This window comes from Oryzias melastigma, linkage group LG1, assembly GCF_002922805.2.
Source record: "Oryzias melastigma strain HK-1 linkage group LG1, ASM292280v2, whole genome shotgun sequence".
NCBI lineage: Eukaryota > Metazoa > Chordata > Actinopteri > Beloniformes > Adrianichthyidae > Oryzias > Oryzias melastigma.
The window spans coordinates 29,328,993-29,353,908 of NC_050512.1; the positions used below are offsets into that span (position 1 = coordinate 29,328,993).

The 24,916-nt window shown below is 37.6% G+C and overlaps 2 protein-coding genes across 2 annotated transcripts in view; both read left to right on the forward strand.

Moving 5' to 3' along the window:
* Positions 1-1,142: 1,142 nt before the first annotated feature.
* ifngr1 (interferon gamma receptor 1) lies at positions 1,143-4,269 on the forward strand (the record flags this gene model as incomplete). The annotated part of the gene is given in 5 exon segments (XM_024290069.2): positions 1,143-1,263; positions 1,612-1,796; positions 1,882-2,033; positions 2,531-2,699; positions 3,660-4,269. Coding segments are annotated over 5 exon segments (737 nt in total), but the record flags the coding sequence as incomplete, so codon positions are not given.
* A 10,393-nt stretch (positions 4,270-14,662) lies between these two features.
* The window catches only part of LOC112156998 (interferon gamma receptor 1-like), an 18,919-nt gene continuing 8,665 nt past the window's right edge, over positions 14,663-24,916 (forward strand). The window contains exon 1 of the mRNA XM_024289393.2: positions 14,663-15,533. Coding sequence (XP_024145161.1) covers positions 15,476-15,533 — 58 coding nt within the window. The 5' untranslated portion in view covers positions 14,663-15,475. The remainder of the gene's footprint in view (positions 15,534-24,916) is intronic.

Genomic DNA, 24,916 nt, shown 5'->3' on the forward strand with positions numbered 1-24,916 from the left:
GAAGGTGGCTGGTGTTAGAGTGGAGGATGCTGAAGACAGGCTTAGATGGAGGGAACTGATTCGCTGTGGAGACCCCTGAAGGGAAAATTACAGACCCTTTTCTTTCAATCTTATTATTTTTTGTTATTATAATCATTATTTGATGAATACAATCTGCACAGTGTCTTTTTTTCCATGACAATACTACTTTATTGTTACTGATTAATATAAATGATTTGTTGTGGATGCTTTGAAATTTGATTACATCAATGATATTAATGATCCTTAAAAGCCTGATTTTATTAATATTTAAAATTAAGTCCTGAACCGGATGTTGATCATTCATGTAGAGACAATGGTCGAGTCAGGGTGGGATTATATAAGTTCGCTTCCTTTCACTCCCTTTCAAGCAATCTACTTGTGATTCATTAAGTGATATGTTATGTATTATGACCTGATTGCTAGAAATAAGTCATTTCATTCATTCATTCATTCATTCATTCATTCATTCATTCATTCATTCATTCATTCATTCATAATGAATAATTTACGGGGAAGAAAAACAGTCCTGTTTTTTCTTTGCTTTTTTTTTATAAATCAAAAACCACTGTAAGTCAAAGCTGCCACATTTTCGCATTGTCTAGCTTTAATTTTGACTAAAATACTAAAACATGAAAAATCTTTGTGGAAAATTTAAAAATCTCTTCAAATATGAAAAAAGGTGAAAAGATTCCTTCTTTGCATTTTCCTAATCAAATAAGCAGCTATCCTGCAGCGTCATGTGACATCGTGACAATTCCCACATTTTTGATTTAGGACAAGGAAAAAAAAGTGAACTTGAACAAAATTCAACAAAATGTTTCATTTCATGTATATTTTTGTTATGTTTGTGGTCTTGCTCAACTTGAGTTTTAGGTTAAAAAATAATCTTTCAAATGCCATAATCGGGTGTGGATCAGCTTTACATTTGCCGGTCTCCAGCGGATATTCGAGTTAATGCTGCTATTCTAATATACTTCATGCCTGCATGTCATTGCTGGTCGTTGAACTACACAATATGTTGGTTTGTTGTTCCCTTTTGAAAGTGTCTTTACTGAATTTTTTTGTTCCCAAATTGTATTTTTGCTCCAAAAGTTAAAATTTTTTATTTTTTCCCTTAACAGCTCTGTGTCCAGAAAATGTGATGGTGAGCTGTGAAAACCTGATAATTATGGCCCGATGGGATTGCGAAGGACAACAACCTGAAACCAGTTTCAAAGTAAAGATATCATCAATATACATGGGGTAAGAACCTGCTGTTCATGTTCGGCTAGAGCACATATTCCACAAATTAAATGTAATCCATTACTATTATCATTATTATTAACGTTTGATTGGTAGGAGCAGTTATTATTATAAAAGGAAATGATTCTGTCTGTACAACATCAACAGGACTCTAAGAGTCTTCATTGGAAACTCAATAAAGTTGTGGAAAACTATCCTATCACTAAACCATATCTGAAGTGGCTGATATCAAGTCCTTCAAGTTAATCAAACTCAGATCAATTGTAAATTTCTTGTAAAGGAGTGGGGAGAAATTAACTCATATAACCCTGTCTCATTGTCATTAATACAATCTTTTTGCCTTTACAGAGTGTTACATGAGGTTATTACCAAAGACAACGAGTACGATCTGAGCCACGTTGTTTGGAAATCCAAAGAAATCTGCTTGAGCTTCCTCTATGTTACCGTAACAGCTTTACATGGTGGGAACGAGTCAACAGAAATTAAATCAAAGTCTTTCTCCTTTAACACTCAGGAGACCGTCTATGCAAACTGTAAGCAATGCATGAACTGTTTGAATATTTCCCAGGAGTAAGCTGAGAGTTGATGTTTGAGTTAAATGACCTTTCCTCCCTGCAGGTCTATTAGAGTTCCCTCCTGCTACTCTGGTTGTGAATGAGAGCAGAGCTGTGGTGACGTTCCCTAATCCATTCCTTTTCTACAAAGAAATCAATCAGGTGTACAAAGAGTCTGATTTTCAGCTTATATTCTCAGTCAACTTCGGAGAAAATGTAAGTATGCATGACAATTAATCAAAATATCTTTAGAATCTTTGCTTGAGGGCTGCATGGTGGCGCAGTGGTTAGCGCTCTTGCCTCACAGCGAGAAGGCCCCGGTTCGAATCCCGGCTGGGACCTTTCTGTGTGGAGTTTGCATGTTCTCCCCGTGCATGCGTGGGTTTTCACCGGGGACTCCGGTTTCCTCCCACCGCCCAAAGACATGCTTCATAGGTTAATTGGTGACTCTAAATTGCCCCTAGGTGTGAATGTGAGAGCGAATGTGTGTGTGATTGAGGCCCTGAGACAGACTGGCGACCTGTCCAGGGTGTACCCCGCCTTCGCCCATCAGTAGCTGGGATAGGCTCCGGCACCCCGCGACCCCGAAAGGGACGAAGCGGTCAAGAAAATGGATGGATGGATCTTTGCTTGAACTCATTTGTCATGCATTTTTCATCTTTGAAAAAAATGGTTTGGTTTATTCTCACTGTTTTGTGGCTTCTGACCTTCAGGTAGTCAATACTACATTGTGCAGTAAGGCTGAGCCCACCTGCACTGCTGAAGTGATGTTCCCTGAAGGCGAGGAGAACTGTGTCACACTGGAAGGGTTGTTGGTGGATGAAAATGAGGTTGACGGAATACAGATCAACCAGACGCAAAAGATCTGTGCCTCCGAAAGAAGTAAGTGAAGGAGGAGGCAATGTCTTCAGAGCCCTCGTGCTTTGGTTAACCAGTGTTTTTTCTTTAGCTTTTTGGCACAGATGCCCATGAAATGTGTATCTTGAGAGAATAGTGGTCTTAAGATTTGAGACAAGGAGGGTTGCTAGTTCAAGTCCAGAGAATGACTGGATTTAAACAAAAACCCCAACGTCATGACTGGGCTGCAGTGCCTGTGTTTTATAATAGATGATTAACTCTATTAAACCTGCCCATCACATATAAAGTGAAATGACACAGGGAATAAATGTTTAACACACTTTTTAAAAATATTTTTTTGAAAAGTCTTTGCTAGAGATTGTAGCTTCCAGTCGTCTGTATCACTTGGGTGGTTCTGAACCCTTTTTGTCCACAAATTGTCTTTAAATGGTTCCATAGGTTCTTTTATGATCTTTGATCTCCCGTACAGATTTTTTGGGGGGTTTAGGTCAGGTGATTGATTGGGCCATTCAAGCAACTTATTTAAAACCAGTTAGTTGTTTCTCTGACTTTGGGTTTTAGATCTCTGTCTTGCGAAAATGGCCACCCTATTTTCCTTTTCAAAGTTTTTTGAGAAATGTCCCAGAATGTCCCAGTATATATTTTTTAAATAATTCATTACTTTCTATTGTCAGTATATGATGCCATCATAAGAAGCACAAAGTCATGACTGTGCAGAGTTGAACCATGGATCTATAAAACCAGATCAAGCCATTTTTAGAGACTGTAGATCTCTCCGTGTGAGAGTTGGTGCCCCAGTGATTAATCACTAATCATTTCCCTTTTTGAACCAATGTTTGTGCCAAGAAACTACCTGGACATAAATATGAGATAGATGTCACTAAGACTTTACTTTGACCCAATAGATAAAAGCCCACCTTTCTTTTCAGCTAAAAACACTCATGTTTTATAAATCATGACTGATTGTCTCTCTCTGCATGCTAGATGGTTCGCCGGCCCTCCTCCACCCCGTTCTCCACCTGGAGCGATGCTTTGCCGTGGTCTGGCCTCTAACCACCATCAGCCTCTGGGTTCTGGGGTTCATTCATCTGTAGTCCAGGTTCACATCTAATGACCATAGCCTAACCACCAAAGATTAGAGTTGTATGCCCATTTTTTCTGTAACAAAACACATTTTTGTTTGTATTTCTAATATCTCTACTTGATAAAATCCTTTTGTGGTTGGATATTTTTTTTAGGTAGAAAATTGGTGTCAAAAGTCTAAGGTTGTAACCTGAGTTTGTGTCTGTCAATTGTGTTCTTGTAGAAAAATTAGGCAAACTTGTGGATGTGCCCCATGAAAATGATTTTGGAGACAAAGAAAATAAACATGCAAAACATTTTCATTGTTGTAAATCTTTTGTATGCTCAAATAAGATCAACTGTCAGGATTACAAAAGCACAGTATTTTCCTACACTTTTAGTTATTTTTAGAAACACATCCGTATGATTGTAATTTTACAACGGTTAATTATTTGTGGAAAGAAAACCAAAGTTTTGTTCGGTATTCTAAACCTTACTATGTTGTAATAACGGTTAAATGATTCTGAAGTTTTTAACCTAAATGCCTTAAAAAGCCATTTTTCATGTTGATCTGAGGCCTCTGTTTCCAAAATCTCCTCTGAGAGGGCGTGGCTTTTGGTGCTGAGCTGAGCAGCCCCACCCTGATCCCCCCCTGTCTGATTATCATAGGTCTGTCTCGGTAATGTCCAGCCGTATGGTTCTGACCCGGATGTCAGCTTGGACGAGTTGTGACGTAAAGAAGGATCGTCAATTCAAACAGACCCCGTATACGACAGTTTGACTGACAGCGATTTAAAAGGAGAAATACTCAGAAATGCAAAAACAAAATGATTTATTATTACGTTTGTTTTCTTTCATAAGAAAAATGCCACACATACGTGTTAAAAACTAAAAAACATCATTTTCATTAGAGGGGGACTTCAAGTATTATGTATTTTAACCACTAACTGATTAAAATTTTTAAAAATATGCAAGAACTTTCACAAAAAGAGATTTTTAAAAATGTTAACACGTTCTGAAGGTTGGGATTCATGATGGCGCTGCGGTTAGCCCTCTTGGCTCTCAGCAAGAAGGTCCAGGCTGGGATGGCATGTTCTCCCTGTGCGTCTGTGGATTTTCTTTGGGAACTCCAGCTTCCTTCCACAGTCAAAAACATCTTTCATATGAGTGTGTATGGCTGTGATTGAAGTCCAGTGATGGACCTGCGACCTGTCTGAGGTGTACCTCCACCTTTGACCAACAGTAGCTGGGACGGATGGACAGACGAGTTCTGAAGGTCAGTGGGTGAACCATCGATAGTTTATGAGACATGTGAGTGAGTGTGACTTCCCCCATGGAAAATGGCGATATGGACCCATGTTGGAGCCAGACGATTAACAATAGATGATTGATCCGAGTTGCTCTAAGCCAGCGTTTCTATGGCAACCACACATACCCTCTCCCTAACTCCCGGCTCTCCCCCATTCGTAGACGACTAGATCCATGTTCGCCTTTGTTTTCCTCGTCTGACCTGGTATCTGGCTCAAAACTGAAAGACTGGAAAGTTTCAAAATTAGTCGCCACTATTGTTGCATCGGTAATGTTAGGTTGGGGTCTTGGGGGGGTTGTAAGCTAGCAGAAGAGTGTAAACAAAGGGATGATGGGAAGTCCGAGAAGGCTTAATCTGCGCCAAAGGCTCCTCCCACAACAATATTTATTTCAAAATAAAACAAGATAAAATGTCAGCTGCCAGATGTTTGCAGATTATTTTTTCCCAGTAATCAGACCAGTGACATTACAAACTGCTCCTCTGCAGATATATGACTTTCAGAATTATTTTTGCTGCTATAAAAATATTCACACGTGTAAATAACTTTTGCAAACTAAATTTTTGCATGTGTGAAAAAATTTGCATGTGCAGAATAATTCTGTGCTTTTGTAGTAAAACATTTTTGGCTATGTAAATAATTTTAGCATTAAAAAAAGTTGAACTGGCACAAAGAGGTGTTACATGTGTGCAATAAAACTTTCTGACTTCAAAAACATTTTCAGGGCCTCATAACTCAAAAATATTCGTGCAACGGTTTCTTTTTTTATATATTTACAGGCCTCAAATGCAAATTTACAAACACATACTCATGTTACAAACTCAAACTTATGTCGAGAATTTTTCTGTGCAATTAAAAAGAAACCAAGAAACTTTTCCAGCTTTGTTTTGGGGGTGTAGTGGTTAGCACCCTTGAAGTTCCTGGCTTGAATCCCAGCTGGGTTCTTTTCAGTGTCAAGTTTGCATGTTTTCTTTGGAAAGCAGATGGATTGTTTTGTTTTGTTTCACTCCATTGAATTGACTTGTTCTTCTTTTGTTTATGCTAATTTAAAGCAAACCAAAATGAAATTGAAATGTTTGCTTTAAGGTTACTTATGCATGGAGGGAAACTGTCAACAGCCTACGTTTTTGGAGAAAAAAAACAAACCATTTAAATTGACCTTTTGCTCATACTTGGTAGGTTTCATAGACCTTTATTTAAAATCATTAAAAAAGGAAACGGGTAATATGAAAATTTCAGGATAAAAAGGCCTTCATGTTCTTTTGAAATGGATCTGTTTCATCCTTGTGTTTCAGATCGTCTGTGAAGCATCGTTTTAAATATGAAGCAGAAGAAAACTTTCAGTTATAAAAGTTTGAACACATTCAAAATGAATATTTGTAAGGTGCTAAGGTATAAAAAAATGCTTAATTAAAATAAAACAATTTTAAAAAAACATTGAAAATCATATTTAAACAATAATAAATTAACATTATTTGTGGAGGGAACTTTTTCCAGTATGAATTGTCATGGTTTGATATGAGGGGCCGTACAAGACATTATTTATTCTGAACCATGGTTCAGAATAAATAATGTCTTGTACGGCCCCTCATAGTTTGACAGTCCCCTGTGTCCGTCTCTAATCCATGACGTTTTTTGTTTTTTTTTCTATTCCTGTTTTGTCTTCACAGGTGTTCATGATCACGACATCCTGACACACCTGCACCCTATAGCCCTCCAGTCCTTAGACCAGTCCCTTTACCATCGTCCTGCATCTCACTCAGCTTATCTCCAGGGGCCCGTTTCAAGAAGCAAATTCAGAGTTCAAACCTGACCTCAGAGTTGAGTGACTCAGAATTTACAAACTCAGAGTTTTTGGTTTCAGAAAAGCTGAAAAGAGTTGATTCAATCAACTCTAAGTCGTTGGACCCAAAATCAGGTGTGAGCATTGAAAAGAAAGCCCTGATCAATGGAGCAAAGACAGCAGGATTCACCATGGCAACGGGAACAAACACTTTTAGGGCTTCATACTTCACGGCAACAGAAATTGATGTGGTCCTACAATCATATGCCGACTACGAGCACATTTTCCACAAAAAGAGCAACACAGCTGCAGCGGCAAAACAGAGAGAGAAAAAAATCTGCCAGAGTTAATGCGTACGTCTACATTTGAATCATTTTAATTCAGGATTAGAACTAAATCATGTCAGGAATGTCATTTTGTCACTTGTTAAGTAAAGAATGGTTTGTGATCTGTCAATAATTTAACAAGTAATCTCCATAATTGCATGAGTGATCGTTTTTCTGTAGGTGCCCCCCCGAAAGCCCAGAAGTTCACACTTAAATGTGAGCGTTTGCACAACTCTCTAACGTTTTAAAACTGACGTTATCTTGACATTTCACAGCAAGCTCTTCCAACTGTAGGTGGCGGACATGCACTAGTAAACAATAGAAAAAGAAAAAAATAAGCCCCTCCCTTCTTGACCATTGAGAAGACTGTGCAAGAGGACCTGGTTGCAGACAAGATGGCGGCTGAAAATCATTAGCCGGAAGCGAAAATTCCACAAGATTTCAGAGTTGTGGCCACTTTTATTAAAACTTTTAAATTTGAATGAACGATTTAGTGTTCGGGATTAGTTTAAAATGTGTCAAAAGAGAGTAAACACATTATTCATTTAAAAAAGGATATTAACAAAAGGGACTTTTACATTGGAGCTTTAGCTCCAGACCAGTGTTTGCATTTGTATGCACTTAACTTCAACCCTTTACAACACCATCATGTGAATCAGCTTATTCTGTCACAGATTAAAGTGGAATTGCGCTGGCGTAAATGTTTCATCTGTCTTTGAAAACATGTATTTTTGGCAGCAAGATTTGCAAATGAGGAACTTTATAGGTTTTGGCAGATTTTCTCTCATAAACCTGGAGCAGAACAGGTTCTGACATGTGGACAAAAAGAATCAAAAAGCTCTCGGGAAGAGGACTAAAGTATTTATTAGGTTGTCTATCTAATTTGTGATCAGTCAGTTGTAGTGATAAACTATAATGCTTGCTGCCCTTATCAAATCAAACATGAGGTGTTTTAAAGTACATTTATGAGGCATGAAAGAAAATTATTTCACAGCCGTCTGCAACACAAAGCAGAGAGATTTCAACAATATTTGTCAGGAGTGGCAAATATTTTTTCCAATTTTCTAAAACACGCAGACGTTGTTGTTTATAGCTCCTGACTTGCATACCTTTTGTGGAACAGAAACAGAAGACCTGTTAAATTATAAACCAGATAAGTGGCATTGCAGTAGAGTGCCCGCCCTGAATCTAGAAAGTCAAGAGTTCAAATCCAGGCCGAAACATACCAAAGACGTTAAAAAAGAGACCCATGCCTCCTTGATTGACACTCAGCATTAAGGGGATGGATTGGAGAGTTTAACCTAGAGCTGTCATGTGATTCATTGTTGTGTGTAATTAGTTCATCTATTTTAATTGCTAACATTTTTAACCTAAGAATTGCTATAAAAAATCCTTTTGAGGCATTTTCTTTAAGTGTGTGACATTCTGTCACAATAAAAGATCAATATATAAGAGTGCGCTAAAAAAAGCAAATCAAAAAACAGTGGGAAAACTTTTCAGGGAAATCCAAAAGTAATAATATTGATAATGCATTTTATTTGAAAGTGCCTTTCAAAACACTCAAGGACACTCTACAAAGTAGAAATATATAAAAACACTATATCATCACTTAAAAAAATATAATACTGACCACAACTTCTTACTAATATCATAATGCATATATTTACATACTTTATTCCACAGTTTATCACAAAAGCAAGACAGTAGAAAAGCCAAGCTGGCCTTTAGTTTCCTTTAACCTGTTTGGTGAATTTGATTTTTTTGAAAACTCTGATGCTCCAGAATAGCAAGAAAGAAGAGAATCTAAGAAGGAGGAAATGAAACACGAGGATGTGACAGCAGAGGAACTGAACTATTAAGACTTTAAAGTCTAAATAGTTCAGCTCAATTGTTCAGTTTTAAAGTCTAAATAATTGTTTCTTTGAAACAAACTTTTGTTTCATCATCTGGACAAAAACATGCGGGAAGGACAAACTTTGTCTATGAAATGATGCTTTCTGCTGAAGATCACTTTCCTTATAGCGAGAGCAGAGCACATGGACAGTGCACACACTCAGAACCTTTACCTATTGTTGCTAGGTGGCAGATGAGTGATAGTAAACAGCAAAAACATGAAAGAAGAAGAATCCCCTCCTTGCTGCTACGTGCTTGTCTTACGCTGTGAGGTGTGAACACCACCTGCTGCTGAATGTGTGTTCATAAAACCGCGTGAATGCAGCATTAAATGTAGAAGCAGATGAAGTCTGACTGATCTTAATGCTAAGATCAGTTTTTGATTCAGAACCTTTACAGACAAAAATATTTACCACTTCAAAACAGCCCTTAAAAGGTTTTAAAAGCTGATCTTTTAAACAAAGTTTAAGAGTTTAAACGAAGGTTGTGAGTTGCTTCTAATCCTGCATTTGAGCAACTAACATTATTGTATTTTGTGTCACTGTTTTTATAATAAAAGACTTCTAGAGTGAAAATACTTAAAAAAGAAAAAAAATTGCAGAGTAATGGTAATTTAAAAGATTTAAAAAAAAAAACATGGAACACATGTGAATAAGCAACAAGATGCTGTGCAAGGAACCCGTTAGTGCTGTTAGGTGACATGTGTGTGCTCTTTTCCTGCAGCCTGACTGTTGGAATTTAGTAAACTAGGCAGAGTGTAGTTTGTGTGGATATCGTATTAGCACTCAGTAACACCTGCACACGCCATGAGTTTGGCACTAGTGCGCAGTCACTAGGGAGCCAGTACTCACATTAACTAGAGTCTGGTTTAAGTAAGCCGTACAAAGCGTCTCTTGTACATCATTAACATGTGTAATTTGCATTATCCTTACAAATACACGTACCACACGGGCGACAATGGTACGTTCCATTTTCATGACATCTCTTGATGTGGCCGTATGAGCCTCAGGGGAGGTGCACCATCATTCCCCTTAAGATACGGCTGCTCCTCCTCAACCCAAAAACCTGCAGCACCTGTACGGGTCAACTCCCCTACGGGTGAAATGAGTAAGGCTTAAAGTGTAAGTACAGAAAGTTCCAGCTTGAAAGGAAAAAAATCCAAAAGTACAACCACAACACATCCATGACAAGTTCCCATAACCCAGGGGTGTCAAACTCAATCACACAAGGAGTCAAATTCCAAAACACACTTTAGGTTGAGGGCCGAACAGGATAAACATTTATTGAACACTAAAGCTAAATTTTAAAACTTTAAAACCGTACATTTTCAACATAATTATAAACTAGATATATAGCATTACCTGTGATAATGCTAGTGTGAATGTTGTAAGCTGAATTTGGCCGCTGAAGATGCCAGTGGTGATAGCTGAAGATGCTGAAATAAATAGCTAAAACTGCTGAAGTTGATAGCCAGCTAAAAAATTAATTAAATGTCAAAATAGCCTAAAATAATAATAATAAAAAAATATTAGTTTGCCAAAACGGCTAGCATGTCACTAAAAAATAGCTAAACTTCAAAATATCCTAGAAAAGCCTAAATTAGCCAAAACAGCTTCCATGTAGGTAAAATATTAGCTAAACTCCAAAATAGTTCAAAAAGCTAGCAGAATGCCAATTTTTACATTTTTAAAACCATAACTTTTTTACATAATCATGAATAATAACAAAGCAGGAATATTATTCCAGAATAAATAAACTTAAACTTTAAATTACTTTCAATATTTTACTCTACATAAAACAATATATTTAGTCAAAATTAAAGAAGTTAGAAATAAGCGCAAGATAACATTGGGCCATTAATGAGAATAAAATAAAATGATCTGGAGGGCCGAATAATGTATCCATGAGGGGGCCCAAGCCAGGGTCTCATTGTGCCGGTCCCAAGCCCGGATAAATACAGAGGGTTGTGTCAGGAAGGGCATACAACGTAAAATCTTTGCCAAATCAAATATGTGAATCAGACCTGCGAAATCCATACCAGATCTGTCAAGACCCTGGTTAGCAACGGCCGCCTGTTCACCGACAAGGTGCCGGTGGAAATTGGACTACTGTTGGTGGAAGAAGGAGAGGAGGAAGGCGGGTTCGTAGGGAGAGAGAGAAGAGGAAAGTCACTAGTGTTGGACTGAGAGTCGGGACTTTGAATGTTGGAACTATGACAGGAAAGGGTAGAGAGTTAGTGGACATGATGCAGAGGAGAAAGGTAGACATACTGTGTGTCCAGGAGACCAGGTGGAAAGGTAGCAAGGCTAGAAGTTTAGGAGCAGGGTTCAAGTTGTTCTATCATGGTGGAGATGGGAAGAGAAATGGAGTAGGAGTTATCCTAAAGGAGGAGTTTGTTAGGAGTGTTGTGGAGGTAAAAAGAGTGTCAGATAGAGTGATGAGTCTGAAGATAGAAATGGAGGGTGTCATGTTCAATGTTGTTAGTGGGTATGCCCCACAGGTAGGATGTGAGCTGGAAGAGAAGGAGAAGTTCTGGTTGGATCTTGATGAAGTGATGATGAGCATCCCTGGAAATGAGAGAGTTGTCATTGGTGCAGATTTCAATGGTCATGTTGGTGCAGGAAACCGAGGTGATGAGGAGGTGATGGGCAGGTTTGGTATCCAGGAGAGGAATGTAGAAGGACAGATGGTGGTTGATTTTGCAAAAAAGATGGAAATGGCGATAGTGAATACATTCTTTGAGAAGAGACAGGAACATAGAGTGACCTATAAGAGTGGAGGTAGAAGCACACAGATAGACTACATCTTGTGTAGACGGTGTAATCTGAAGGAGATCAGTGACTGTAAAGTAGTGGTTGGTGAGAGTGTTTCCAGACAGCACAGGATGGTGGTGTGTAGGATGACTCTGGTGGTGAAGAAGATGAAGAAAGAGAGGGCAAAGGCAGAGAAGAGGACAAACTGGTGGAAGCTGAAAAAAGAAGATTGTTGCATGACTTTTAAGAAACAGTTGAAACAGGCTCTGATTCGCTGGAGAAGGGAAAAGCCAAAAGGAAAAGAAGAAGAAGGTCTGGAGGGCTGAATATAATTACCTGGAGGGCCGGATTCGGCCCTTGACTTTGACACATGTGCAAAAACCCAACTAAATGACTGATTTCCAAATCAATTTTTCCTTTCTCTCTAAAATAAAAAAAATAAACTTCCTGAAGGCAATCTTGCAAACCTACAACTGCACAAGAAGCTGAGGTACGAAAGTGTTACAACAGGAGCACATGCCGATTTCACACTTTTAGTTTTCACTTTTTTCCTTTTTTTTAACCCTTTTACCCCTGAGGCATCACTGGTGACGCTTAAACACAAAATCTTTAACATACCATAATTTTTCAACCGTCAACACGAAATTCCAGTAGATTCTGAAGGAGAAAAGCGGCTCGATGAGCCGCTTTTCTCCTTCAGAATCTACTGGAATTACATTGATTGTGTTAACAGTTGAAAAATTACAGTAAATCAAAGAATGTAAACACTGGAGCTCCGGTGATAAAAGGGTTAAAGGTTAAACGGAGCAGTTCAGTCGACAGCATAAATCAGAATAACTGAGCAGGTGGATTATCACTTCAACAGGGAGTGTTGTCTGTCTGTATTTGCAGGGATCAGTGTTAAGCACTACCACATTGTCACCCGTCATGTCTAAAGGTAATCCTTCATTTCAAAGCTAACACGGTTTAAAAAAAAAAAAAAGCTTCTGTTTGCTTAGAAATGTAGGAGCAACATCTGTGGACACTCACACTCTTAAAACACTCGGGTTGTTTCTTCAATTCAAATCTGGGTTATTTGTGTTTGGTTCTATATTGTAATGTATATTTTATTTTATTTTTATCCTTTCACCTATTTCTGTACCTGCGCTGTTGCATATTGCAATATCCCCATTGTGGGACTAATAAAGGTTTTCTTAATCTTAATTTTTTCAAATACTATTTTTTGAGTTATCGTGGCTTCATTTTGACCCAACTTTCATGATTCTTTTTTTTTTTCAGAGTCAAAAATGTCCAATTGAGTTATAAACAACCAACTTTGGGTACTTTTTATCTATGGAGTTTTTAAAGTGCATTTTCCTTAGTTTTTTAGGTAGCATTAACATAGAAGATCATTAAAAGAGTGATTTAATTTGTTTTTTTTTCTGTTTAACATTCATTTGTTTCACTTATTAACCAAAATGTTGCTTTGGCTCATTCTCACCAGGTAAAGTGTCCTATAAGTGAATGTTTTCCTCTATTAATGTTGTGTTTTATTTTTTTTTATTAAATGACACATTTCTGCACCAGCTCCAGATGTTGATCATGAAGATGCTGACAGCAATGTTGATTAAAGACCCACTTAGAGGATGACAAGCCAGCTGTGTGCCTGAAAATCTGTCTGGAACCGACTGACTGTTCGGGGATGGGAGGATTTGTGGATTACTGCCGGAGGCAGCTGTGGCTTCTGCTCACGTGGCGAGCTGCAAGACTGGAAAACTGAGAAATGGGTTCAGGTGGAGCGTGGATAGTTTAAGGAAGAGACACCGACACTCATCCTAAAGCAAGTTTTTCTCGTATTTGCTGAGGCAAAACCCGCTTTTGCACCTAAAATCAGTGTTGAAACAAAATGTGCTGACTTTCTTATTATTGTAAAAGTGCAACTCAAACAGTTCAAAGTGTGATCAACTAAAAGCTTTTCAGTGACATAAATAAAACCCTCTTGACCTAAAACTTCCATGGATAAACAAATGTAATTTTTGGCTGTTTTAGATTAAATCTGCATTGCTTCAGGTGGATTATAACCTCTGCACTTCCTTTTCTGAGCAGCTTATGTTTGTGTTGAAACAACCGTCCAAAAATATAAAATATATTAAAGAAAAATGAAAAAAAAAGAAGAAAGGCAGAATTCTTAACGCCTAAAAGGCAAAAAGGTGTGTCAGATCGTTCTCCTGGCTCAGGCAGAACAAATATCAACATGATGAAGGAGTTTTGATGACTATCTGGAAAGGAATTGTTTGTCTGAATCGTTGCTGTCCTTTTCTTAGCCGGAAACAGCTTTAACCCACTAAGACTTAGTCTAAAAATTACCTACTAACAAAGTTGTAAATGTTTATTTCTGTATGACAGGGTTCTGCAACCTGCAGCTCCAGCGCCACATCTAGCTCTTTTATCCCTCCATTGTGGCTCTCTGGTTAAAGAAAAATGATAAAAAAAAGATTTTAAATTTTAAAAATTAACCGAAAAGTAAAAGGTGAGAAAGTAGTAAATGAAAAATAAGTAAACAAATTCAAACTTTAACTCTTAAAAAACAGTAGAAGGACAGTACAGCAAGTCGAATTGTAACATTTGGACACATTTTGTTCGTCCTGTCCTGCAGAAAACCAATGGATGTTCATAAGTACTTATTATTTACATCAGAATTCATTGTGGTTTGTTAAATTTACATTTAATGCACCAGTGACAGCAAAATGATCTTCATTTTCAATGCTGACATTACACTTGCTACTACTACATTTGTTGCATTGGGACGATCATATGTGGCAGGGAGTCTTTTATTTTGAAAGGAACTCACATGAACTTCTGTCAAAAGTAAATAAAAAGGCATTTTCTTTTTTTTGCTTTTTTATTCATGAAAAATGAAAAACTGTTCATTTATGTTTATCATAATAACACTAGCAGTGGCATAAATAAAAATCAGTGTCTTATTTTTTTAAAGGGTGAAGGAAGACTTTGATGTTGACGGTTTAGTCAACATTCTTGGGAACAGAGTCAATTGAATGGCTCTTTCATTTGAAATCTATAGAAAATCTGGCATATTCTAGCTAATCATCTTAAAATTAATAAAGAAAAATCCACAATCCCATTTATTATGGATCAGTCAGGAAATGTCACTCATGACCCGATCAAAATGAATAACACCTCTAAAGGTTTTTATAAGAACGTGTGCACATCACAGATCAATCCATCAGAGCAGAGCATCAATTCATCCCTTAATAACGTAAATCTTCCAAGATTAAATGAGGATCAAATCACAGACTTAGACTCGCTGCTCTCATTGTATGACATGTTAAAAAAAAAGACTTTTAATTTTTTGAATTTTTCATTTATTTATTTTTTATTTTTTATTCTAATTTTATTCATTCATTTTCTCATTTTAGTCTAAGGCAACTGCTAGACTTTTACTTTGAAAGGAAGGGTTCCGCTCCGGAACCTGTGACGCCATCAAGGTGTTTTCCAGGTGTAGCGCTCCCTGTTCGCTCATTTTTCTGTGGGCGGCCTGGATGACTGGACTGGCACAAGTTTAAACTCGCGTCGTTCGAGGAACAGCCGGATTCCTGGGAAAAGGAGAAGTTGGGATCCTCCGTTCGGCTCCTGAGGAGGAACCTGCGTTTGGGAGCAGATCCAGGAGAACCTCACGATGCTGCTCCGAACCTTCACGGCAGCGCTGCTGATCAGCTGGGGACTGTCACGGGCTGGTGAGGACGCCGGGTTTATTCAACTCTATAGCTTTTAAATCAACAAATTTCAATATTTCCTTCAATAATAATAATAAAAATAAACTATTGAAGAGTTTGTTAGTTCTATATTATAAAAGAAGATTAAATCATCGGAAGATCCAAACATTTTACACTATTAAATAAAAAGGATTCCTCAGTGTAAAGATAATATCTGTTGTTAGATAGATGTGACCGAGGATCACAAAAATAAATAAATAAATAAATAAATAAAAATAAAGTGACACTCTAGGGTACAGTTTTAAAAATAACTGAGTGTATTTCATTACCAAAACAGTTTCCTTTTTGGTTCTCACTCTGTTTGCTTTTGTTTCATTTCCAACTGAAATAATCGTCTGTTTTCTGTGTATTTCTTCCATTTTACTGCCTAATCTAAAGAGCTAATGTCAAGTAGACTCTCTGGAAATTTAACTTCAAGCGTAAAAACCTGGTGGAATGAGGCTGTAACTGAAGGACTGCATCAACCTGTTTCAGTGGTGATCAGCTCCCCGCCCCTCTGCTCATGCACCATCCATTACAGACTAAAGGTTCACGTCGGTTTTATTATGTAGTATAGTTTTTATTCTTCATGTTTATAATCTCGGTTTGTGAGTTCTTCCACACAAAAAAAAAAATAAAAAAAAAATCCATAAGTACCACAAACCATAATGATTCCACCGCCATGCTGTAGAGTTGGTGTCATTTTATTTGTTTTAGCTTTAAATCAAAGCCGCTTAATCCTTTGTTTGCTTATAGATTTAATATTTTAAGCAGTCCGGACTTTGTCCAGATCCGGGGTAACCATATTGTTTTGGCACGTGAGCTAGTTTTTAAACCACCAGCTCCAAAAGATTTACATGGATAGAAAGAAAGACAATAAATTCATTTGTTGTAAAATCATAATTTAATAATGTTCATATTCTAAAAAGCTGATTTTTAAAGTGAGTTAGACATTTAGGTGAATATGTGAGATTAGAACATGATAAAAAAGGTCATTTTTCCTGCGACAGCTTGTTGAATAGCTGTCATAATAATATGCGTGGTGTGCTGACAATAGACCGGTTCCATGTGTGTCTTCTGAGGTTCTGTTTGAGTGACTGACTTAGGGACAGATAGAGGAAAAAGTAAATGTTCTCTTCTTTCTGAGTTTGGGAGGAAGAAAAGCTCTAGCAGAGTGCGGCGCTCAGATTGGTTGAACACACTTGTAGTGACGTATGTGTCAGAGGATGTTCGAATGGCTGGTCCGCATTTCAATCAAGTGACAGTATATATATTGATTTGCACGTAATTTTCCAAATATCTGTGCCCACTGCAGAACTATTTTCTTGGTTGCACGGACTCAGAGGTTAAGGTTACAAGGTTCCTCCGGGGTCTTAAAAAGTCTTCAAAGAATTTAATTTATCAATTTGGAAATAATACATTAAAAAGCCTTAAAAAGTCTTGAATTTTGATATGAGTCTGAAAAATTGTGCTGCTTGAAACTTTTCGGTTTTATAAAAAAACAAACAAAAAAAAATGCACTGATGTAAGTAAGCATCGGAAAAACCAGTTGAACGTTAAATGGTCACCGCCGGTTTGAGAAAAAAGAAGTAAAAGACGAGCTCTAAAATATCACAGACCACAAACATGATAAGAAGCTACAGTTTTGATCAGAAATTGGGAATAAATTAATAAAATGGTAAAAAGACTGTGAAATTGGTTGTCATTTTTGAGATTTGTGGTCTTAAAAAGTCTTAAATTTAACTTGAAGAAACTTGTAAGAACCCTGTGTTAGGATTATGGTTAGGGTTAAACCACCAAAGGGTTCTGTGTCTGCAGCTCACCACTCCCCCAGGGGATGGATCAAAGGCAGAGAACACATCTCACACACCTAGGAGTGTGACAGCTAATGGGACTTTAACCTCGAGCTTAACTTCGAATAAGTGCGTCCAACAACCAAATTCAGCCTTGAAACCACTTAAAGTACGTGAGGGCAATGCAGGGATGTGCATGTGCTTTTTATTTTATCACATTTTTGCTTTTTTATGTTATTATTATTGTTGTCTTCCTCTTTGGCTTTTAAATTTGGAAATGTTTTAATGTGAAGCACTTTGAGCTGCACTGGTTGTAAAAGTGCTCTACAAATAAAGATTGATTTGATTTATTTAAATCTTGAAGTTCACACCTACATAGAAAAAAACCCTCCAGTGTTATAGAGTGAAAACAAAGATCTGGTGATTTTCAAGCTGAATACTTTCTGTAGAGGAAGAGATTAATTTATAGAACACAGTATGCTGTGGAGAGAGAGAGAGGAAAACGCAAAAATACACTGAAAAAATCTGTGAAACGATGAGGAAGATGAACTAAGATATAGCGAGGGAACACAGTATTCCACACCGCTGGTCTAGCTCTCTATGGATCTGGATTGTAATTAAAGATTTTGCTTTATAAGCAAATCAAATGTTTCCTTTTTCATCTGGATGTCATCCTGATGTAAAAATCTTTAAGTTCTCTGCTGTTCCATTTGATAAAACCGCTCAGTGCAGGAGACGGATCTTTGTTCTTCTCTGACCTCATTATTCTCAAACGTGAAAAGGGTTTTTGATCATGGAGAGCGCCATCTTTTCACGTGACAGAAACCCCTAAAACAGAACTTTTCTTGATTCTCCTTTAGCTTTGTTCACATCAAATCGTCCAGTTTCAGTGTTAAGTCAACGTACTGACTGGATCGGAGGTTCTGCGGTGTGTTTGGAACGTCAGACGCGGCGTGGCGGTCTGGCAGTAGCACGCTTCACGCAGGCGCAGTGAAAACTCTGGCGACGTGATGTTTCCAGAGTTCAAATATCTGAATGTTGACATCAACTGATCAGGAACTCGGCTTCGGCAGTGACGAGTTGTTGATGTGATCAGAGGGTGGAGCCTAAAACCAACATGGACGAGAATCTGATCTTCTAGAACCTTATGATATTTTTCTTATTTGCATGAAGACGGTAATAAAAAGCTTCTCTAATTTTATTTTCCCCTTCTGTCTAATGCTAGACAGCAAGTCCTCAAACTGGGTTCTAGAGAGAGGGAAGTACCGCTGAAAGCGTCCATCATTCAGACGCAGCTTCTGCAGTAAACAATGAAGTTCACCGTTTACTGAATGATGTCATGATGCTTTTGTAGAGCTCTTCAACAAAAGTAAACCTGATCTCTCAACGTCTCTGTGTCTTCCATGCATTGTTATTAGATATTCAGTCAATGGTTCCATGAGGCTAAAAGCTTTGGACCGTAGCTTCTCCCACAAATGTTTAGTTTATGAACACGAGCATCAAGCAGCAAATTTAAAATGGCGTATACTTGTATAGCGCTTTCTACCCTCCTTCGAAGGCCCAAAGCGCTTCACAGTCACAGACCCATTCAACCATTCACACACACATTCACACACTGGTGGCGGCTCCGCTGCCAAACAATAACACCAACCTCCCACTAGGGGCAATTCGGGGTTTGGTGTCTTGCCCAAGGTCACTTCTACACATTGGCGGGCAAGGCGGGTATCGAACCTGCAATCTTCCAATCAGGAGTTGATCGCCCTACCGCTGCACCACGGCCGCCCCAAATTTAATGCATGCCACAGCAAAAACAAGGACACGATTTCTCCAGCTTGAATTGGATTTGGTGTGAACACAACCTTATGGTGCATCCACACTGATGTGGTTGCTCCCTGCAGCCTGGGCAGTAGACCTCTCTAGATCTGCTGGGCGTCTGGGCAGCAGGGATCGTTATGTCAAAACCCAACAGTAACTGGGACAGTGTCCAGGAACCCAGCGGCCTCCGTGGGTTAAGAAAATGGAGAAGTTTGGGATGAAAATCCTTGCATCAAGTGGCCATCTTAGATGTTTATTTCTACCTTTTGATCTAGTCACTGAAAACATCACGCGGCCAAAGTCGAGTCCCTCACTGGTTGATGCGTTGCCCCCGTAGCCCCAATTGCGTCCGATCGCGTGTTTACAATGATTTAACTTTGAAACTTGACCCCTCTGCCGCGTCCGGTGTGAATGCACCACACAAAACCACTTTTACTCAAAAAACTCTGACCGAGGTGACCTGTTGACATGTCAACTAAATTCTAGTAGAAATGATCACTTGTGGTCTGTAGCAGCAGAGAATTTGAGTTTTATGATGACAGCAGGGCTGCACGGTGGCGCAGTGGTTAGCGCTCTCGCCTCACAGCGAGAAGGCCCCGGTTCGACTCCCGGCTGGGACCTTTCTGTGTGGAGTTTGCATGTTCTCCCCGTGCATGCGTGGGTTTTCACCGGGGACTCCGGCTTCCTCCCACCGTCCAAAAACATGCTTCATAGGTTGATTGGTGACTCTGAATTGCCCCTAGGTGTGAATGTGGGAGTGAATGGGTGTCTGATTGAGGCCCTGCGACGGACTGGCAACCTGTCCGTGGTGAGCCCCGCCTTAGCCCATCGGTGGCCGGGATGGGCTCCGGCACCCTGCGACCCCGAACGGGATGAAGCGGTCAAGAAAATGGATGGAAATGGATGATGACAGCAACTGTGGACTTCGGGAGGCGGAAGAACCAATAAGATCATGAGCTGCAGATGTAGACAATTCCTATAATCCCAGTTGTTGTTCCTCTGCTTTTGAACTGTATTTTTTTCTTAGGTTTATTTTGATTAATACACAATATCCTGTTTACATCCTTTGACTTCTATGGAATACCCACAGATGCGTATCTTTTTTCTGACGACGTACAGTCTGTTTTTGTGTTGCTAAATGACAGCGGAACGTCTTTGTGACTCAAAGATCTGTGGGGCCATGTGAAAGGGAGCGCGCCACTCCTCAATTTCCCTGTTTACTGATGTCTAATCTGCAGCTGCAAACTTTATGGTTGTGAATATGACTAATCCAGCACTTGTTCTCAATGTGATTAGTTTTCTAACCCAGCAAAAACTAAAGAAATTATGTGTTTACTTTCTTAGCTTTTGTTAAAAATGACTGGATCTCAAAATGCTAAAAATTATGAGCGTTTTAGTTGATTTACTGGTTTCCAGTCAGTGGGAATCAAACCGTAGACCTGCTGCGCCATTCTGGACGCTCTGCATGTACAGTCCAAGGTCCAATTATGAGACCAGCGGAGCTTTTATTGAAGCGGCACAGAAATTAAATTCCTATATAAAGAAAAAAAAAACCCTCACATGATTCATAATCAACTCCAAAAACTCAAGTTTGTGAATAAATTATTTTGAAATGTAACTTTAGTGTCTGTTCATACTGAATGAATGGGCTGATTAACTCTTGAACACCGGAGCTCCAGTGTTTATATTCTTCCATTTACTGTAACTTTTCAATCATCAACACAATCATTCCAGCAGATTGAGAAGGAGAAAAGCGTCGCGAACTAGAGTGCCTTAAAATATATATACATATATATAAAGGGTTAATAAAACTAAATTTAGCTTAACAAATATATTTTAGGTTCTTCTGTTTTTTTCTGTTGTTTGAAAGTTGCATTATGCTGTTTGTTGAAATATTTCGGGAGATTTTGTGAGATATTGTGTGAATGTTTAGTAAACATTCACTATAGGGATTCTCCTGCTCCTTTGCGTAGGATTTTTCAGCACATAAAAACTCAGTCACACTTTAAGCGATTTCATCCATCTTGGCTAATGTAGAGATTAGTGTCTATTTTAGCATCAGGATAACATTTTTGGCTAATTTAGTTCACTGATTAATTTTAGTCTATTTTTGATTTCAGCTAATAATTAAGCAATGTGCTAGCTTTTTTGGCTATTTTTTTATGCTAATTTGGAGTTTAGCTAATATTTTAGCAACATGCTAACGTTTTTGGCTAATTTGTACTGAGGCTTTTATAGGCTAATTTAGAGTTTAGATTCTATTTTAGCAACAGGCTAACGTTTTTGACTAATATAGTCTACTTAGGAATTTTAGGCTATTTTGGAGTTTAGCTAGCATTTAAACGATAACCTAGCTTTTTTGGCTAATTGAATCTATTCATGTTTTTTGGGGCTAATTTGGAGTTTAGCTCATATTTAAGCAACACACTAAACATTTTTGCAAAATTGGCATGTATTGTTGATCTTAAAGCAACTTTACTACACAATTTTCAGAAATCTAGGAAATCAACTTCTGCGGTCTTTCAAAGGTCTTTAATGAAATTTCCATTTTAGTTGCAAACTTAACAATTTGCAATAACCTTTTCATTTTCAGCAAATCCCTTCAGCAATCAAAGTAAATTGCGTCCCTATTTTCAGCAAAAGTTTCAGTATTTTCAGCAACTACTTTCAACAAAAAGCATTCACACTAGTATTATTGTAGGTAATACAACTTCTCTAGTTTTTTAAATGCTTTACTAAAGATCAGAGTTTGATACCTTCTCACTGCATTTCTCTCCATTTCAGTTTCAGACGATCATAAAAGACTAATTAAAGTCCCTTTTTATGCTGTCGTTATTGATACTAAAGGTCTAAAAGTTAGAGTTTGACCTCTGCAGTCATTTCAAAGCTGCATCTACAGTTTATGGCCACTTTAGTTTTCCAAAGCGACCTGTTTTCTCGTGTGTTTAAAAACAGAATTTTTTTTTCTTCATTTTACACGTTTATAAAAAACCTTCAGAATTTTTTTTGAGAAAAGGAATGTTCCTCCCTTTTTTTTCACAGAGGTGAAGCGTGAATGGGTTTCAGCACATCTCTGTGGGGCCGTAGTTTAAACTTGGTCCGTGAGTTTTTCAGTTGCTTTTGTGTTTGCCTGCACCCGTGGAACCGCACCGACCGGTCTGGAGGGAGCTGTGTGTGCTCTCATATTCAAAATCACTTAATGCACCAAAGTTTATCTGCTGCTGATAAAGTCCAAAGGTGGAAACTTTAATCCGAAACCCAAGGAATTTTTCTGTATATGTATATATTTACATATAGAAATATATATGCACCATGTTATTTAGAGTTAAAGAAAGCTTTTAAGCGTCTTAGTGTGAGAACCCCTAAAGTGATTATAAAATATCTCAACACTTCCGTGTCGGATGACCATAAACTCAGTCAAGGCTGTTTGGTTTTAGCTTTTCACGTGTTGATCATTGATTCCATCTAATGCAGTTAATAACTCGACACGTTCGGACAAGTTTATCTGATCTTAATCCTGTTTTCGTTTACCTCTGATAACACACACTTATGACGTTTAGCCTCATTTCTGTTTGTGTTGGAAAGATTCAAAACGTTTTCATCCGTCTGATTTCAGCAAGTCCTCCAGTGTCTGTTCTCCTCTTTGCATTTCCGGGTGGAGAGATTAATGTCTAAAATGTGCTACCAGAAATGTGAGAGTGAGAGTGAAGGAACAGGGAAGCTGGAGTCTCTGGTGTCTTCAAAAACAAAGTTTTACTGCAAACTGAGCTCAGCTGGAGACAGCAGCTCATCTTCTCATTCATTTTCTGTGTTTTACAATAAATTATTATTATAATTTTTTTTGCTCTGTTAATACTTTCATAAAGATATCAGTTTGTCTTAAAATAGTTAAATATACTAAATAATAATTAAACAGGTTTAATCATTACACTTTCATACGCTGCTGTTTATTTACTATAGAAAAGCAGATTGTTGAGTTCTGTTTATTTTGATTTTCTTTTTTTTTTTTTTATTCAGATATCTGTTTATAGTTGTGGATAGATAATTTTATTTATTGTTGTCACATGTACGACCAAATTTAAAGGGGTCTCAGCATAAGGAGCCCCTAAAGTGTGTCAAAGTCAAGGCCCAGGGGCCAGATCCGGCCCTCGGGGTAATTCTATCCGGCCCTCCAGATCATTTTACTGTATTGTTATTAATGGTCTGATGCTTTCTTGTGCTTATTTCTAACTTGCAGAATTTTGACAAATTCTTATTACAGAGAGTAAAATATTGAAAGCTATTTAAGGTTAAAGTTTTTTTATTCTGGAATCACATTCCTTTTTTTTATTATTCATAGTAATGCTACTTTTAAAGTTTTTAAATTGTTTTAGATTGTTCAGTAAATGTTTATCTTGTTCAGCCCATGACCTAAGATGTGTTTTGTATTTTGGCCCTCTGTGCGATTGAGTTTGACATCCCTGCCCTAAAAGGACATTAAAAAAAGTTTTTCTAAAAATAAAAGTGTAAAAAAAAAAAAAAAAAAGAAAGAAAAATTCTGTTTACGGACTGGTACACACCTTTTACTATGTGGTGAGCACCAGATAGTAACCAGAATTTTTTTTTTCATCTTCAATTTTAAGAGAAAACATTTTTTTTCCTTGAATGTCCCCTTAGGGGCTCAGTAACAGCATCATTCGTTATTAAACTAAAAACACATTCTCCATTAGAAAACATTTAAACAATACAGGACTTCTTATGCGGGGGAAATGAAACGGGGGAAGATTGAAGAAAACAATATTTTTCTGGCCCAGTTACATACATACATTTAGCAAAATAGCAATAAGTTAATCTACAATTTTGTACAAATTCTTACACAAATTAACTTGGAGTGTTTAAACATCAAAAACACAGTTGATAATAACATTTAAAAAAAATGAGAATTTATAAGTATCTTCTTTTTTTTAACTTTTCTACAGTAGTACAATAACTAAATAACAGTAATTAGTTGTATTTCAATAGTAGTTCTTTTGAATAGGATTGATGAGAGTTTCTCTTACTGATTTTATTCAGATAATTTTATATGCAAACCCTTTGAAATGAAAACGTCTGTCTTTGATTTTTGTTCTGAGTTTACCACTACACTACAAAAAGGGGTAGTCTAAAAATAGGGAGGAAAAAAACAGCAATCTTAAGACGAAAGTCAATTAAAAGTAGTAAAATGATCTGTCTGTGGAGCAGGAAGCATCCAAAAAGGAAAAAAAAGGCAAAATGAGAACTAGTGGGCTCTCTTTTTAAACTGGCACTTATTCATAAAACATACATTTACATATTTTTTTTTTCAAAAAGATGACAATGAATGCCAGTTTAGCAAAATTTAATAAACTTTAAAATTACTTAATTAAAGTTGAATGAAACAATACACTGCAAGTTTATTTTTTTAATGTTTTTTGAGCCTTAAATAAAATTTTCCTATTGAGCAAAATGTTTCAGACTCATTACATTTAATAAGTTCCTTATGTCTAAATCTTAGCTCTAAATGATGCTAAAAATAATCGAGAAAATCTTGGTAATGTGTTGAGCAAAGAGAAGGTAAAACAACTTAAAACCCAGTAAAATATCTCAAAATAAATATAAAAAATAGGTGAATCTAAAGAGTTCCTAAATGTGCATGTGTAAATGTGACCCAACAGTTGACAGGACAGGCTCCAGCAACCCCATGACCCTGAAGGTTACATGGTGGGTAAGACAATGGCTGGATGGATAAAGTTTGAATCC